At 46.2% G+C, this 16,794-nt stretch overlaps 1 protein-coding gene across 6 annotated transcripts in view; it reads left to right on the top strand.

Annotated features, from left to right (window-relative positions):
- The first annotated feature begins 1,406 nt into the window (after positions 1–1,406).
- KIAA2012 (KIAA2012 ortholog) overlaps positions 1,407–16,794 on the top strand; it is a 95,967-nt gene continuing 80,579 nt past the window's right edge. For all 6 annotated transcript variants that reach the window (XR_007243490.1, XR_007243491.1, XM_048484108.1 and 3 more), the window contains exons 1-4: positions 1,407–1,787; positions 6,313–6,588; positions 13,085–13,262; positions 15,040–15,192. Coding sequence is in view for 4 of the 6 variants with exons in the window: in XM_048484108.1 (XP_048340065.1) it covers positions 1,701–1,787; positions 6,313–6,588; positions 13,085–13,262; positions 15,040–15,192 (694 nt within the window). In the remaining 2 variants the exon portion in view is untranslated. The remainder of the gene's footprint in view (positions 1,788–6,312; positions 6,589–13,084; positions 13,263–15,039; positions 15,193–16,794) is intronic.

Genomic DNA, 16,794 nt, shown 5'->3' with positions numbered 1-16,794 from the left:
TGTTTCTCAACCTGGGGGTCGGGATCCCTTTGGGGGTCGAACGACCCTTTCACAGGGGTCACCGAAGACTCTCTGCATCAGTGTTCTCCATCTGTAAAATGGATAAATGTTAGGGTTGGGAGTCACCACAACATGAGGAACTGTATTAAAGGGTCGCGGCATTAGGAACGTTGAGAACCACTGTCCTAGCCCAACACCTTAACCTCTACACCACACAGGCTGTCTTGGATCTTGGGAGAGGAAGTGTGGAAAAAAATGCACCAGAATTCAGCTTCATTTCTGTAACCAGAGGGACAGATAATAATTATTTTGTTTTAATATAATTTTTGGTAGACATATAGTGTTAATGGAATTTAGGTTTATTCTGATTTTCTGTAAAAGGCTTTCCTTCCTGCTGTAAAATGTATTACTCCCTGAAACCATTGTCTAAGTCACAAGCTTGCTGAAACAAACAAAAAAGAGACAGATTAGATTATGCTAAAGATGGACCCAGAGAAACAGGATGCAGACAGTTAATGAATCAGGAAAACCCCTTTTGCATTTTTACATAGCCCCAAGTAATTGTCACACACACCCAGGAAGAGACCAGAGCCGATGACAGAATTTATGTTCAGTAATTATCTCCTCGTTTGGGAAGAATCACTAAAGAATAATACAGTCCTCCAGCCTTACCAAAAGTCTACCCCAAAACTATAAGTTTCGAAACAAAGCATTAACAGCCAGATACAGGGTGGAACATCAAGATGAATATGCATAAGAGCCAGTGGGAAAACATTATCCCAAGGACAACTATCCAGAGGTATTTCCTCACCAAAGGTAAGACCTGGCCATCTAGGAGAAAGAAGCTGGATGGCCCCTGATGGCCCTGTATTGTCATTGTATAATGCAATCTATGATGTAACATTTACTAGAAGAAGTCTGTACTTTTCTGTGTTCAGTGTGCTTTTTGCCGGGCTCGGCCATGCGCCTTGCCTGGTGCAGACCGAGCTGCTGAATTCATTTCTTACTGAACGAAACTCTGTCCGACCGCATTAAAACTTTCTTTTATTTTTCAGTTTGAATTTTGTGGCTCCGATTTTATTTGCTGCCAAGCTGAAATCACTGAAATCACTATTAAAGTTGCCCGTGGCCGTGGGTAACATTTCTGACAGAGAGAAAAAGAAATACTTGACGTATGTGGGAAACAACAGATATAATGAGCTGAAATTGCTGTATGAAACACTCTTCTCTTTTTTTGAAGGGGGGTTGTTTTATTGCAGGACAAACCATCTTTGAAATCTGAGCTGGCTCTTTTCAAAATCTGTGCATTCTCTGTCTCTCTCTGTCTCCCTCTCTCCTCAACCTTCCCTCTTGCTGGTTAAACAGCTTAATTTCCTTTTGCTGCCATAGCAACGCAGAAACAACCTCTGAGAGCAACACAAAGAATGGCAGAGCTACACAAGGCTGGGGACCAACCGGCGCAGAAGCAAGGGCTGTCCAACAGATGACAGAAAACTTAACAGGAATTGAAACTATAATGGGGGACATGCAGGCTCTTTGGTTATTTCTGAGGTAGAGCAAATTTGTGGACCCGGACATAGTCCAACCAACAGACCCACATTTTTGATGGCGTTGCCTAGCTTTTTGGGTCAGGTGAGGATATCCTAAATGCCAGGCAGCAGTGCCAGGCTGCTGAGGTTGCTCATGCACTCGTTTTAAAAATGCCCAACCTGTCTCTTTTAAGTCGTGGGGTTGGGCAGGTGATCCGAAAAACCCAGGAGAAGTTGGAAGTGCATTTCGAACCGGAGGTAAGTCCTCTTTCTCAGGCTGGGACAGAGTTGTTTTCTGGCCAGGTTTTTTTTTTTTAATTTTTTAAAAATAAACTACAGGCTTGGCGACTCTATTCTCAGCACTGAGGCATGCACCGTGGACTTCTCCTCTAGCATTGTAAAATAGTTAACTGAAACGTTAACCTACATTAATGATGGTTGTAACCAGGGCCACTAAGGACAGTGGGGAAGGGGCTGGGACATAAAATTCCCTGGGCCTGGATTGCTCTGGGGAAACAAGGCAAGGCACTGCTGGTAGGACAGTTGCCAGTTCCTTGGTGGGGGATTCCTTGCCCCGCTCTCTTGTTTCTTGCTGCTGCTCAGAGCACTGGAAGAAGACATTTTAAAAAAGCAAATGGCTATAGGGCCAATGGGAAAATACAACTTCCAGGAAACATTGGAAGTGATGTCATGCCTATCTAGGTATACTAGCCAGGGGCAAAGTAGTTAGCAACTGTTTTGGGAAGACCCCCCTCCCCTTCGGTATTTCTAAAACGTGTGCAGTTTGCAAAAGCAAAAAAAAAAGTAATCTGGTTTTAGTGGCCTGTTTTAATACTTAACATGAAAATTCGGAAACAAGACTGCGATTTCGTGAAAATAGTTCCAGCATCCTAGAAACATTTCCAGTCTAGAGATGATTTTGACTGATCTTTTAAAATGTTGCCTAGAGGAGTTTCCTGTGAGTTCAAACATGCCGGGTCTGAAATAATATCAGAATTCTTTTGGACCAAATTTATCCAGCTCAGGCCGAAAACTAGCCTTAGCCATTTATCTGAGTTACAGAATCAACTCATTCTAAGAGCTTTTAATGATATTAGTCCTGCAATTTCAATAGTGTCTTAATGATTACTATGATTCACAACACAAGAGAGCATGCCCAAGTAGGTCTACTAAGAATCCTAGTCAGGTATATTCTGTGGGGGTTACACCCAGAGAAATGTTCTTAGAACTGAACTGCAAATAGCCTGGTTTTTGCAAGCATTAACTTGCAGGGGTGTCAAACTCGCGGCCCTCCAGATGCTCATGAACTACAATTCCCATCAGTTCCCTCCCAACATGAGCATTGGCTATACTGGCAAGGGCTGGAGGGAATTGTAGTTCATGAATATCTGGAGGGCTGCAAGTTTGACACCTGTGCATTAGAGAATAGTTCCCTCAACTTATGCCTTAATTTTAAGATTTTCTATTTCAGCAATCCAATCCTTTAGAACCGTGGTGGCGAACCTTTGGCTCTCCAGATGTTATGGACTACAATTCCCATCAGCCCCTGCCAGTATGGCCAATTGGCCCTGCTGGCAGGGGTGATGGGAATTGTAGTCCATAACATCTGGAGTGCCAAAGGTTCGCCACCACTGCTTTAGAACATGTTTCACCAATATGGTGCCAATGGGGCCATGATTCCTGTCAACATCTTTTCTGGCACCTGGCAAGTGTTTTTAGAAAGTGGGTGGGGCCAGGTAGGTCTTTTGCCCAGCAAGGTTTCTGATTGACTATTAGAGATTTGATTGGCAGATTTTTTTTAAAGATGTACACTGTGTTACTGAAGTTAAGCTGTGGCAATCATTTTGTGGCTGGTTCCTCCTCCTGTTGTAGCCATTTTGTGGCAACCATTTTGTTTCTGCACCCACCAAGTCATATCAGAACTCATGATGCACCCACAGGCTCAAAAAGGGTGGGGACCCCTAGTTTAAAATGTAACTTGGGGACCTGTAGGGGCCATGCCACAGAACTTGACTTTGATTTTGATGTCGGATTTTATGGCATCAAAGCCCTGCTGAGTTCCCACACATCCCCAAACCCTACTCTCCCAAGGCATTGCCTCCAAATCTCCACAAATGTCCCAAGAATGAGTTGGCAACCCCCAATACGAGCTTTGAGGGGGTGGCAAATAGTACTTCTTGAGGACTCACTTAAAGCTGTACACACATGCATATATCACAGGGCAAGCTGACAAAGGCACATTCATGAAGCAGAAAAAGAGAAGTTTCCAAGGCCCTCCAAAGCTATAATCCTACCAGTCACATGGCTACTCCTCAAGATTTTATTGACTGTCTGTGTCATTGACCTTGGAGGATTACAGTAGCCCACTGTAGATGATGCCAAGTTGAAATGCAGCTGTCAGTATATATGAAGACTTGGTCTTGTGACCATCACACTGAAGTCACAGGGGATGCTCAGTTTGGCAGACTTCCACGAGGCCAGCAACATTCATTCTTGGAACTGCAAGGTCTTTTCTGACACTTAGCTCTCGGTCAGGCGTTCATACTGGAACTTGAACAGTGGAGCGCGGACATATTCTCTTTGGATTCCTACATGCAGATATCCAAAGGAATCCTTTGGATTCCTACATGCAGATATCCTTTTTGAATTTACAAGGTGAATCATCGCTTGAGATGAGTAAGGGCGATTCCCCACTCACTGTAAAAGTCCCGGTTTGGGCGAGGAGTCCCCACGGCTTCAGTGTCCAACTCGGCTCCATCCTGGCCTTGGGGCGCACGCTCCCCCTCACCCCGCATTTTTCAAAAACCGGCAAGAAAGTACACCTTTTTGAAAAACGCGGGCCGAGGCCGCATCAGTGGGGAGGCAGCAGAAAAACAATAGAGTTCATTTTTACCACCCTAGGAGGCATGCGCCAATCAGTGGGCTAGGCACAGAGCACGCAAAGGTTTTTGTTTGTTTGTTTTGTGCTGGTCGTGGTTTTGTAGGCACGAACCTACAAAGAGGAGAGCTAGCGCTGAGAGTGTGTACCAATGAAGCTGTACAGCCAAAAAGTTTAAAAAATAGAACAACTTATGTTCCTACGAAGCTGCGCAGCCAGAAATATTTTTTAAAAACTTCCTCAAGCAGAGGGGAGGGATCGCGGGGTCGCGTTCCCGCCCCAACACAGCAGCCAATCAGGAAGAGCCGCAGAGCAGATCGCGGGCTCGTGGAAATAGTTGCAGTTTTTGATCCTGGGATTAACTTTGACCCCCCTCAACAGACGCGCACTGCACCTGGGATGAAAAGGTGCTGTATCTTATGGAACTGGGGGGGGGGGGGGGGGGGGGACAAGGTTTATTTTCCGAGTGGGGATTCGCCCTAAGTATGCTGCAGCATAAACCACAGATCCCCAAGTCAAGTATGCTGCAGCATAAACCCTAAGATTATGAAGGACTTCTAAATAGATTTTCTTTTACTAAATTCTTTACTATTTATTTTCTATGTATTGGTTATACTATGGGGCCTTGTAAACTTAGACCACAGGGTTCTATCTGGGCCTACAGATCAGCATAAAAATCTTCACAAACAAGACAGAGGTAAATATGTAGACTTGAAGAAAACCTTGTGGCTCTTTTCCAGGAAACCCACTCCTTTCTCTATTTACCAACTAAGCCACCTTCAGGTCCTTCACAGCCCCATATCTGAGTGGGTTCTTCTCAAAGAAAATCAACCAAGCCATCAGTGCGATTAATCAGTGTTACTGTGATATGGTTAACACTCCAGGACACTTGCACAGATTCTTTAACTTAAATCTGTCCTTCCTGGCACTTAATCAGTTCACTCAGAACTGGTCCTCAGCCTCCAGAGAACAAAACTACCACAGAACAGCCCTTCACTCTGGCGTTCAAATCAGGTTCGTCCCTCAAAACTCTCAGTGCTCTGGCTAAGAATGCTCTGAAATTCTCTCTATTCAGTCCTGTGGAGTTCCATGTTAACCTTTTGAGCTCTCAACATTCTACTGCCTGAATGTGCCTGTCTGTATATATTACAACAAGCAGCTGGCAAGCAGTCCTGGATTGCAATTCTGTTCATGCCTCCATAGGCAAGGTAACACATGTTTTTGATTCTGTGAATCTTGTAACATTATATATTAGGGAGGCTTATTCTTTAACTCAGGCTGTGAAAGCAGCCAATGTTTTAATTTCCCCCAGTCAGGGGGAAGAACATGGCTGCTGTTCCTTTTCACAGGCTAGAATACAGCAGCAATACTCTGTAGAAAATTTCAGAAAGGTGAGGATATAAGGTATACTGCCTCCAACGAGACCCTCAGGGAACTCCACCACTTCAAGGTCCCTACTCCATATCATGGTGCTGGGGCTGTGTGGTATAGTGGTGAAGAGCAGCCAGTGTGGTGTAGGGGTTAAGAGCAGGTTGGAGTTTTATCTGCTGAACCAGATTTGTTTCCCCACTCCTACATTCCTGCTGGGTGACCTTGAGCTAGTCATAGTTCTTCGGAATTCTCTCAGCCCCACCTACCTCACAAAGTGTCTGTTGTGGGGAGCGGAACGGAAAGGAACTTGTAAGTCTCCTTACAGGAGAGAAGGGGATACAAATCCAAACTCTTCTTCTTTGTCCATGAAGGTAGAGTAGAACAAAAATGTGATAGGCTCTTTGGTAAACTGAAAGAGAGTTGCTTCATTATTTTTCTTTCAGGCTCTGGAGACAAGATATTTTCTCAGCTAGGCAAATAAGTTTGTTGAGTTTTCCTTTATTCTAATATTATTGTTTTTCCTCCCCATGTTAGGATTACTTAAACTGGAAGTCCTCTGAACACCACTGCTATGTTACCAGATCACTGGATGACAGGGAAGTCATGGAGAGATCTTGGGGCCTGTACCTTCCAAAAACATACAGCACAAAAACTGGTGCGCTCGTTCTGTATTCAGAAGATCTAGCCAAACCTTCTAGGAAAATGAAAAAGTGCCAACGAAGATTCAGAAGCAAAAGCAGGACCCTACATATAGAACTCCACACCCTGCAAGATCTGGTGAGAGCTATCTTGGCATATGGCAGCAAACAGGTAAAAAGATACAGTCAATTCACAAAGAAAAATAAAAGTATTGTCGAAGGCTTTCACGGCCGGAATCACTGGGGTGCTGTGTGGTTTCCGGGCTGTATGGCCGTGTTCTAGCAGCATTCCTGACGTTTCGCCTGCATCTGTGGCTGGCATCTTCAGAGGATCTGAATCTGAAGATCCTCTGAAGATGCCAGCCACAGATGCAGGCGAAACGTCAGGAGAGAATGCTGCTAGAACACGGCCATACAGCCCGGAAACCACACAGCACCCCAAGAATAAACGCTGTACTCATTTCTAGTTGCAGGGTTTCTTTGAAAAGTTGTTCAATAATAATTAATGCTTCTATCACCACTGATCCACCATTTTGTCTAACCAAAGATCACCTTTCGGGGACAAATGTGATATAACAGTTATATCATTTTTAATTACTCCAAAAGAATCTTATGAATGGTGGCTTGGCAAAATATTGTGAGACTTCTCGGCTGAAGATATCTAGTGCCCTTGCATAGAACTTGGATCTCCTAGAAAACTGAGCACATGTCTGCACTTTAGATAAGCCCATTGAAAAGAAACATTCTTCTGCGTATTCTAAATGAGAAGTCAAACGACTGAGAAAACTTTCACATGCTTAAAATTGATATATTTGGTTCATCTAGATCAGTGGTGGCGAACCTATGGCACGGGTGCCAGAGGTGGCACTCAGAGCCCTCTCTGTGGGCACACGCAAAGAGTGCCCTCCCTACATCTAGGCTGGCCTGGGCCACTGGGCTCAATTATTAGCATTAAACCTAAGACCTAGTTTTGGGGAAGCAGTGTAGGTAACCCTGTTGTGCTGTTAAACCCCACTGATTTTCATGCGAAGAACTAAAGCACGATCCTTTACCTGGGAGTAAGCTCGGCTGCTGGCAATGGGGCTTGCTTCTGAGTAAACCCTCCTAGGGTCGTGATTCACCCATTGGAAGAGTTGCACGGTTGCTTCAAAGCAAAGCCACCGACTACCACCAAGCTTACTCCCGAGTAAAGCACGCCATTTTTTTTCTAAACTAAAACCTCAGTATTCAGGTTAAATTGCCGTGTTGGCCCTTTGCGATAAATAAGTGGGTTTGGGGTTGCAATTTGGGCACTCGGTCTCAAAAAGGTTCGCCATCCCTGATCTAGATGGTATCAGTTCATTTGGATGGTAGCAATCCCAGTAGTCTATAAAGAAATTTCTGTTTTGGCTCTGGGAAGAGAACCCATTAATAAATACTGGCTGCCCCAACGAGAAGCCGGTGCTACATGACTGAAGACAAAACACACCTCTAAAATAACCCCCTGTGATACGAGCAACCTCAGTGTATCCAAGCACAACATCCATCAAAGATTAAAGGCGCAGAAAGAAAGGCACTGCTGTGACGAAGCACGTGAAATCATGCACGACTGCCACAGACAATTAGAATCCAGCAGAGAGGTTCTCAGGCACTCGCAAATCATGTTGTTTGCTGAAGGAGCTGGCAGAAAATGAAGCTGGAATTAACCCATCACACTGTCCTATCAGGCACAAAGATACATTGCTGGTTTTTTTAAAAAAAATAATTTCACTTTGAAAACTACCCTACGAAACAGAAAGAGTCTTCAAGCTGCTTTATTCATAAAATATTAGAACCCAGTTCCACTACATGTAATTCTCAAAGTATATGGCAATATATGTGGACTTTGGTCCAATGGAACTTTACAAGCAGGCCTAAAAGCCAGGGCAGTGGTGGGATCCAAAAATTTTAGTAACAGGTTCCCATGGTGGTGGGATTCAAACTGTGGTGTAGCGCCATTGTTGCTGGGCGGGGCACGATGGGGTGTGGTTGGGCATTCCAGGGGTGGGGCATTCCTGGGTGGGGCTGCGGCAAGGACGCAGCCGCTGCACCGGTCCTTGGGTGGGAAACGAATGCACGCAGGCGCAGGCTGCCACGCACGCCGGTGCACCTCCTGCTAGACTGCTTCAAGTTCTGCGCGCTACTGCTGAGAGGAGGGGCGTAACTAAGGCAAAAATCATGTGGCAAAATCACCAATTAGTAGCCCCCTCTCGGCACACACAAATAATTAGTAACCTACTCTCGGGAACCTGTGAGAACCTGCTGGATCCCACCTCTGAGCCAGGGTGTATGCTGATGACACCCAGCTGTATCTGTTGACGGGCCTGATACTTCCTTGGACACATTGGCTGATTACCCGCCACTGGCTCTGCCTCGCCCTTGCCCTGCTCGGGTGCAAAAGTTGTGCCAGAAGTGCTTTTGCTTTTGGCAGGGAAGTGAGAAGCACAGGCGGGAACGAGGAAGCACGTCAGGACTTTTTGCCCCAATGTGCTCCAGCTGCCAGTCTGTGGCAGCCGCCCCATGGGTAATCCGCCATTAGCCACCTGTTTGGGGGCCAAAATGAGATGGATGAGGCAGAATTGGTTGAAACGAAATCCATCGAAGACAGAGGTCCTATGCCTGGGCTGGAGGGATTCAGGTCTGGGTGGCCATCTTTCTGTGCTTGATGCAGTGCAGCTAACACCTGCACTGTCTGTCAGGAGCATAGATATGATTCTTGATACCTCCCTCTCTATGGAGGTTCAGGTCACACACACAGCCAGACTGGCATTCTTCCACCTACGGCAGACTAAGTGGTCCATGGTGATCCATTAAAAGGTCATCTGCAGACTAGACTTCTGTAACTTGCTCTGTGCAGGGCTACCCTGCGTAGCCAGATTGAGAACATCTGGATAAAAATTAAGGGGGAGACCCCAAGATCACAGGATTTTCAAGGCAAGAGATCAGTCGAGATAGTTTGACATTGACTTCCTTTGCATACCAACCCTTGTGTTGCTGGGTGGTCTCCCATCCAAGTACTAGACCTTGCCAACCCAGTTTAGTTTACCTCGGATTAGGTCAGACTAAGCTGGGCTATCAGGCTGCTGTAGGGATTCTTCTGGTTCCTTGTAACATGGGTTGGGTTACCAAGCTAGTGATGCAAAACACCAAAACCTGAAGTCCAATAATATGACCGACTCTTTTATTCCAAACCAAAGTAGGTTCCCACAGATAACATGGTCATTATTCACCAAGTGAGTCTGCAGTGTCCATAACAGGTGCACCTCTGCATATAGTGTCCTGTATCACAAAGTAGCCAACCATTTGCCCTGGTGGACCAACCAACAGAGCATAGTGGCCGAGGGCATAGAAGCTGATGTTGGTGTCAATCACCGGTATTCAGAGGGTTATTGCCTCGGTATGTGGAGGTTCTTTTCACCATGGCTAATTCTCTTGGACCATGGCTAATAGCCATTGATACACCTCTCCTCCATGAACCTGTCTAACCTTATCTACACTTGTCCCCCAGCAGGATACTTCTCCAAGTAATTTCAGAGGATAGCCATGGTGGTCTGTAGTAGGACTGCTAGATTCGAGTCCAGTAGGACCTTAGAGACCAACAACATTTTGAGGTATGAGCTTTTGAGAGCCATTCCATAAAAATCTTGTTGGTCTTTAAGATGCTACTGGACTGGAATCTAGCTGCTTTCAAGTTAGTGGGATGTTGAGCAAAGTCCTTCCTTTGGTTTGTCCTGAAGATAATGCCCATCAAATTCATTGGGTTACCCTAGTTCTAATATTATGAGGAAAACAGAAAAAGTTGTTTCTATCCACTCTCTCCATCCCACAACTCATTACTTAGGGTAGGAGACCCCAGACCCAACTTGTATGCTCTGTAACTGTGTGAACTGGTAGTGTACAATATGGGGGTCTCCTTCATAGTAAGCCGCACCAACATTTATTGTGCTTATAGTATACTAGATAGTGAAATAAAAATGCTGAAACCAGGAATGCCTGCACTAATACCCTTGAGCAGAAGTGTGTAAATTGGAACCTGGGAGGAGAGTGATTATAGAGAATTAACTGGCTGTGGTACCACAGAAAAGGGACGTAGCTCAGCATGCTTTTCATTACTCAGTGCACTTCCAATGGTTTTCATAACGAGGCGCCAGAACAGGTTAATAATACAATTCAACAGCACTCCGCATAGCTAGAAACCAAGTCAAATTAGATTCTGTCGGCTCCCCTAAATTTTAAGGAAAGGTGGAGAGGGAGACTTTCTTATCCTCAGTAAGTCTTGAACGAGGTGCCCTCACCAAAGACTTCATAGAACATCATTCTCCTTTCTAGTGATCTGTTTATTTCCATTCCTGTTTCACTGTACCTTTGGGTTGCCAAGTCTGGCTCAGGAAATACCTGAAGGCTTAGGGGGTGGAGCAGAGGCGTAGCAAGGGGGAAAAGCGCCCGGTGCCCTAGTGCGTCCTCCGCCCCGCCCTGCCCCCGCCCTGGAACACCCCTGCCCCCGAACGCCCCTGGAACACCATCGCCACACCCCCACAGGGGCTTCAGTGGGGAGGGGCTTCAATGGGAGGGGCTTCAATGGGGTAGAATCAGTGGTGGGGTTAAAATAATTTAACAACTGGTTCCAGTGGTTAGATTCAAATAATTTAACTACTGGTTGTTTACAAGCACCATTTTAACAACCGGTTCTGCCAAAGTGGTGCGAACCTGCTGAATCCCACCACTGGGTAGAATCAGAGGTGGGTATCCAGCAGGTTCTCACAGGTTGTGAAGTAGGTTACTAATTATTTGTGTGTGCCGAGAGGGGGTTACTAATTGGTGATTTTGCCATGTGATTTTTGCCTTAGTTACGCCCCTCCTCTCAGCAGTAGCGCGCAGAACTAGAAGCAGTCTAGCAGGAGGTGCACCGGCGTGCGTGGCAGCCTGCGCCTGCGTGCATTCGTTTCCCACCCAAGGACCGGCACAGTGGCTGCGTCCTTGCCACAGCCCCGCCCAGGAATGCCCCGCCCCCAGAATGCCCGGCCACGCCCCCGTCGTGCCGCGCCCAGCCCCATTGGCACTACGCCACAGTTTGAATCCCACCACCATGGGAACCTGTTACTAAAATTTTTGGATCCCACCACTGGGTAGAATGTCAAAGTCCACCTTTCAAAGTGGACATTTTCTCCAGGTGAACTGATCTCTGATGCCTAGAGACCAGTTGAAATCACAGGATATCCTTTACCAACACCTGTAGGTTCAGGATGCTACTGTCCCTTTTTGCCTGACATAGGAGAACTATTTCACTAAGCATCCATAATCAACAAAACAGATGTCCTGGCCTGCCTGGCTCACAGAGGGTCAGGTTACAACTGATAGCAGGCACAGATGCGAGAGAGGGAGAAAGCAACTGCCTTAGGTTGAGTCCAGAAGAACAGGTCTGGGAAGAGGCAGCCCAGGGTCAAAGGTAGGTCAGGTACTCCAGTCTAAGGCTGAGTTCTGCACACAAGCAGGTATGGCAGAAGGCTGTTAGGCTTTCAACAAGGTTGCTCCTGCCACTTCCTGTTCCCAGAGCTGCCTCTGATATGTCTGTGCTGTGGCTCAGTCTTGATCCTGAGCTGACTCACGGCATTCTCTGAGTTGCCTTGGGGCTTCCAAGCGCACCCTGTGCTTTTTAGAGTGCAGTTCCTGCCAGCAATGCAATCTCAACTGCCTCACAGGTGAGCTGGGTGGACTGCTAGGTTGGACTTCAGTGGCTGGAGGTGTTTCTGCCAGCACTCTGCCTTCCAGCCCTTGACCTGAGTCAGCTCTGTCTGCAAGTAGAACTGATCCCTGATTCTCTGTGTTGCCTTGGGGCTTCCAAGCTTCTGGCCCGCGCTCCCCTCCTTATTCCGTGTTTTTTAAAAAAAACTGCATTGAAGTGCACCTTTTTTCCCAATCATGCTCCGAAGCTGGATCAGTAGGGAGAAACACGGCTTATACTTCCCGTCTTTCGAACCTTCCAGCCAATCAGAGCACAGTGGGCTGCGTGCAGAGCTTGCACAGCCTTTTTTTGTGTCGCGCTGGGCGTGGCTACGAAGGAACGTAAATAGGAAGCTACAGTATAATGATTTTGATAAATTGTTTATGCGTGGCTACGTTCAAACATAAAAACGAGAAGAAGAATAACATGAATTTTCAATCAGGGGCGGAGTACTGTTCCCGCTCCAGCACAATAGCCAATCAGGAGGCGGGGAAATTCTGCCTATGTATCTATGTAACGACGTAGCTGTGCAGAAAAAAAAGTTTTTAAAAAGTTCCCACCCCAGCACAACACAACAGCCAATCAGGACAAGGAAGAACAGACCCGCTGAGCAGATCACATGTTTATGGGGAGTGTTACATTGCTTGAATCTGCAATAGACATCAAGGTCTTCACTAGACACACACTGCAGTGGTGAGGGAGAAACCACAATGAAAAGGTGCTGTTTCTTTTGAAACCTGGTTGTATCCGGCTTTAATTTCTCAGTGGGGAAATGGCCAATGTGACCTTGAAAGTGGTGATCTCTTTGGATTCACCAAAATGTGGGTTCATCTCAATACCTGCTGGTTGACACCGCCTGCAAACATGATGTGTGGAGAACTGGTTAGAATATCTCTCAGAGATGCATCTTGCTGTATCTATGTTAAAGGCACGGAAGGATCAGAAGGAGACAGTGTGGCAGCCATATCTTCACTTCCTAAGTAATCCAGCCATCCAGCCTGACAGACAAATGAGACCAGGTTATTCAGCCAAGAGGTACCTCCTCAAGCTCCTCAAACTTGCTCAGACCTGGGATCCAAACATTTTACAAAAACTTCAACATGCAGGTAAGTGTTAGTAGCAACTAAGCCAAGGCTTGTGCTGATGTGTCTAAAAGTTAGCACTTTGAGGTCTATGGATGAAAATTGCTATCAATATTTACTAGAGGCGACGTTAGATAGCTCTGCTTTACTAAGTTTTTCAGGTTGCTCATTGCCTACCTTGGAAAGCAACCTCTCCCCCTTCCTGTTTTGTCCTCTTTTGTAGTGGAAGAAAATAGAGGGATGACTGCAGACACAGCTAAATCTCTTCTAGTTACCACTTCTGCAATGCTCTGGGAATTTCCTCTATATAGTCTTTACTATAGAGAATTTTATTTATTTATTTATTTATTTATTTATTTATTTATTTATTTATTTATTGGTTACATCTCTATACCGCCCTCCCCCGAAGGGCTCAGGGCGGTGAACAAAAACAGAAATAGAGCACATAGATCAAAGGCTTAAAATCCATTAAATATTAGTTAATTTTTGGCTCTATATAAAATAACCCCATCCCATTAAAACGCAGCATACTAAAATCAACATAATAGATGGTGCCTACTATCAAGTCCCCTAAAACAAAAGGGGGAGGAGACGGCAGGATCCACTGATGTTCTAAGGGGGGGGGCATCAGCAGCCAGCCTCCCCAAAGGCCCGGTGGAACAGCTTGGTCTTGCAGGCCTTGCAGAACTCGTTAAGATCCCGCAGGGCCCTGACAGCTGGAGGGAGAGAGTTCCACCAGGCCAGGGCCAGAGCTGTAAAGGCTCTGGCCCGGGTGGAGGCTAGCCGCATCATTGAGGGGCCAGGGATCACCAGTAGGTTGGCTTCTGCTGAGCGCAGAGACCGATTCGGGTCGTATGGGGTAAGACGGTCCCGCAGGTATTTTACCATAGAGAGGGAATTTTTAGAGAGTTGCATGGAGCTCTTCCTCTTCATGCTGCATCCGCCTGCCCCACAAAGCAATAGGGATCACCAGGCACAGGCCTGATGAGAGAGAAAAGAAAATCGTTGCAAACATGTTAACGTATTTTAAATGTAACTAATGATGTGTTGGAACAAATTAAATTAAAAATCATTGGGAAGACTTATGCTGTTTCTAAGATAACTGAATCAGTGGCCACATGACTAGGGTGAAATTACACACCTGTTTCCAGCACAGTGTGGCCAACTGTATCTGCTTAATATTCACCTTTAAAAAAAAAACATGAGAGATGTTTAAAATATGCCAGTTTGCAACTGACCCTGACCTGGATGGCTCAGGCTAGTTTGAACTTGTCAGATCTCAGAAGCTCAGCGGGGTTAGCCCTGGCTAGTACGTGGTTGGGAGACCTCAAGGAATGCCAGGGTTTAATGTATTGTCGAAGGCTTTCATGGCCAGAATCACTGGGGTGCTGTGTGGTTTCTGGGCTGTTTGGCCGTGTTCTAGCAGGATTCTCTCCTGATGTTTCGCCTGCATCTGTGGCTGGCATCAATTCAGATCCTCTGAAGATGCCAGCCACAGATGCAGGCGAAACGTCAGGAGAGAATGCTGCTAGAACATGGCCATACAGCCTGGAAACCACACAGCACCCCAGTTCCAGGGTTATTACGCAGAGAAAGGCAATGGCAGAGCTCCTCTGTTACCGTAGTATCTTGTCTTGAAAACTCTGTTTGGTTCCCATAAGTGGGCTGCAACTTGATGGCATTTTACACACACATCTTATGATACACCCTTGTTCTTGATACGCCATCTTGAACTTTGTTTTGACTTTCCTCTGGGCAGTTTTTCCTTGTGTCCTCTGTATGTGTGCCATATACATTCCAGGATACATCAAGGATCCTTTTGTGCTTGAGGATAATGTGCCCTACCACCGAAGAAAACCAGATTTGTCAGCCGTTCCTCCAAAATATAATCTCCTGCCTGTTTTCTGTTCGCCTCGCTTGCATCCGTGGGTTGAAATGGAGAAGGCAAATCCAGGTACAGTATGAAATGAACGCACGTTAACAGGACATGCGGATATTTATTATGTGACTTCGGGGTCTGGACAGGAGATGAAATTTATTAAAATGGGATCTTCCAATATTAGGTCTGGTGGGGTTGGGAAATTCTTGAAGGTTTGGGGTTGGAGCCTTGGGGAGGGTGGGGTTTGGGAAGGTGAGGGACCTTAGCGGGGTATAATATCATGAAGTCTCCCACCCTCCAAAGCAACCATTTTCTCCAAGTGCCTATTTACGTATGCTGGTCTATTACTGTAATAAAGATAGACCGATATAGATGGTGGACGGATGGATAGATAGACAGACAGAGTTAGGGGTATTCAAGGTACTTCAAGTCCATCTCCTCTTCATGGCTGCCTTGCTCTGAAATTGGCCATGGCCAGGGTAGCTCTGCTCCAAGGCACAGCATGTCCTTGAGTGTTTTCTGAGAAAAACATTGTTCACCTCCAGTGTAAGAATCACTTTCCACACCCAGGTACAGTGGTGGGATCCAAAAATTTTAGTAACAGATCCCCATGGTGGTGGGATTCAAACTGTGGCATAGCGCCAATGGGGCTGGGCGGGGCACAACGGGGGCGTGGCCGGGCATTCTGGGGGCGGGGCATTCCTGGGCAGGGCTGTGGCAAGGACGCAGCCACTGCGCCGGTCCTTGGGCGGGAAACGAATGCACGCAGGCGCAGGCTGTCACGCACGCCGGTGCACCTCCTGCTAGACTGCTTCAAGTTCTGCGCACTACTGCTGAGAGGAGGGGCGTAACTAAGGCAAAAATCACGTGGTAAAATCACCAATTAGTAACCCCCTCTCGGCACACACAAATAATTAGTAACCTACTTCACAACCTGTGAGAACCTGCTGGATCCCACCTCTGCAGGTAGATTTGGGTGCTGTGGAATGTCACCAAGTGATTGGCAGAGAGGGAGATGAACATGTCAGATCCATACTACCAGTCTGTATCTTCTGCCAACCCTTTCTTTTATGCTGGAGGATTTCACAGTTATTCCTGCCTCCTAACAAGTAGGACTGTAGGAGCCATTAAAATTTTCTGCTTGAGGCTCCAGCGTGTCCTGCTTTCACCTTTCAAGAACTCTTGAATTTATCTGGAACAATCTCAGTGCACATGTGAATGTTGTCAAGGCAGAACAGAAAGTGCGAAAGAGGCTATTTTAAGCTGAATATGTATTCTAGCATCTCGATGGCTCCCTTGTCAAAGAGCTCTCCTATTATATGACCGCTATTTTTGTATTATTTGTTAGATTTTGTTTTACTCACTGCTCACCCAAACAGTCTCACAACAACTTACAACACTTAAACGACAATAAAGAAGTTAAAAGCCAACAAAATCAGATACGTATGCGATAAAGATATATAACTCATGCCAATATCAAATCAGCCCAAAACATCTGGTTAATCTCCAAAGGCCGCAATTGGGCCTTACTAGCCCTGCAAAAACTAAGTAAGTCCTGCAGGGCATAGGTGTCATCAGAGAGTGCAATCCACGGGGTAGGGGCCACAACTGAAAAAGTCCTTCCCCTGGTAATAGCTAACCAAATCGTCCTGGGGGCCAGATGCCAACTGGATGTCC

The sequence above is a fragment of the Sphaerodactylus townsendi genome, linkage group LG02, assembly GCF_021028975.2.
Source record: "Sphaerodactylus townsendi isolate TG3544 linkage group LG02, MPM_Stown_v2.3, whole genome shotgun sequence".
Taxonomy (NCBI): Eukaryota; Metazoa; Chordata; class Lepidosauria; order Squamata; family Sphaerodactylidae; genus Sphaerodactylus; species Sphaerodactylus townsendi.
Note: the sequence above shows the minus strand (reverse complement) of the source record. Positions and strands in the feature narration are given on the sequence as shown.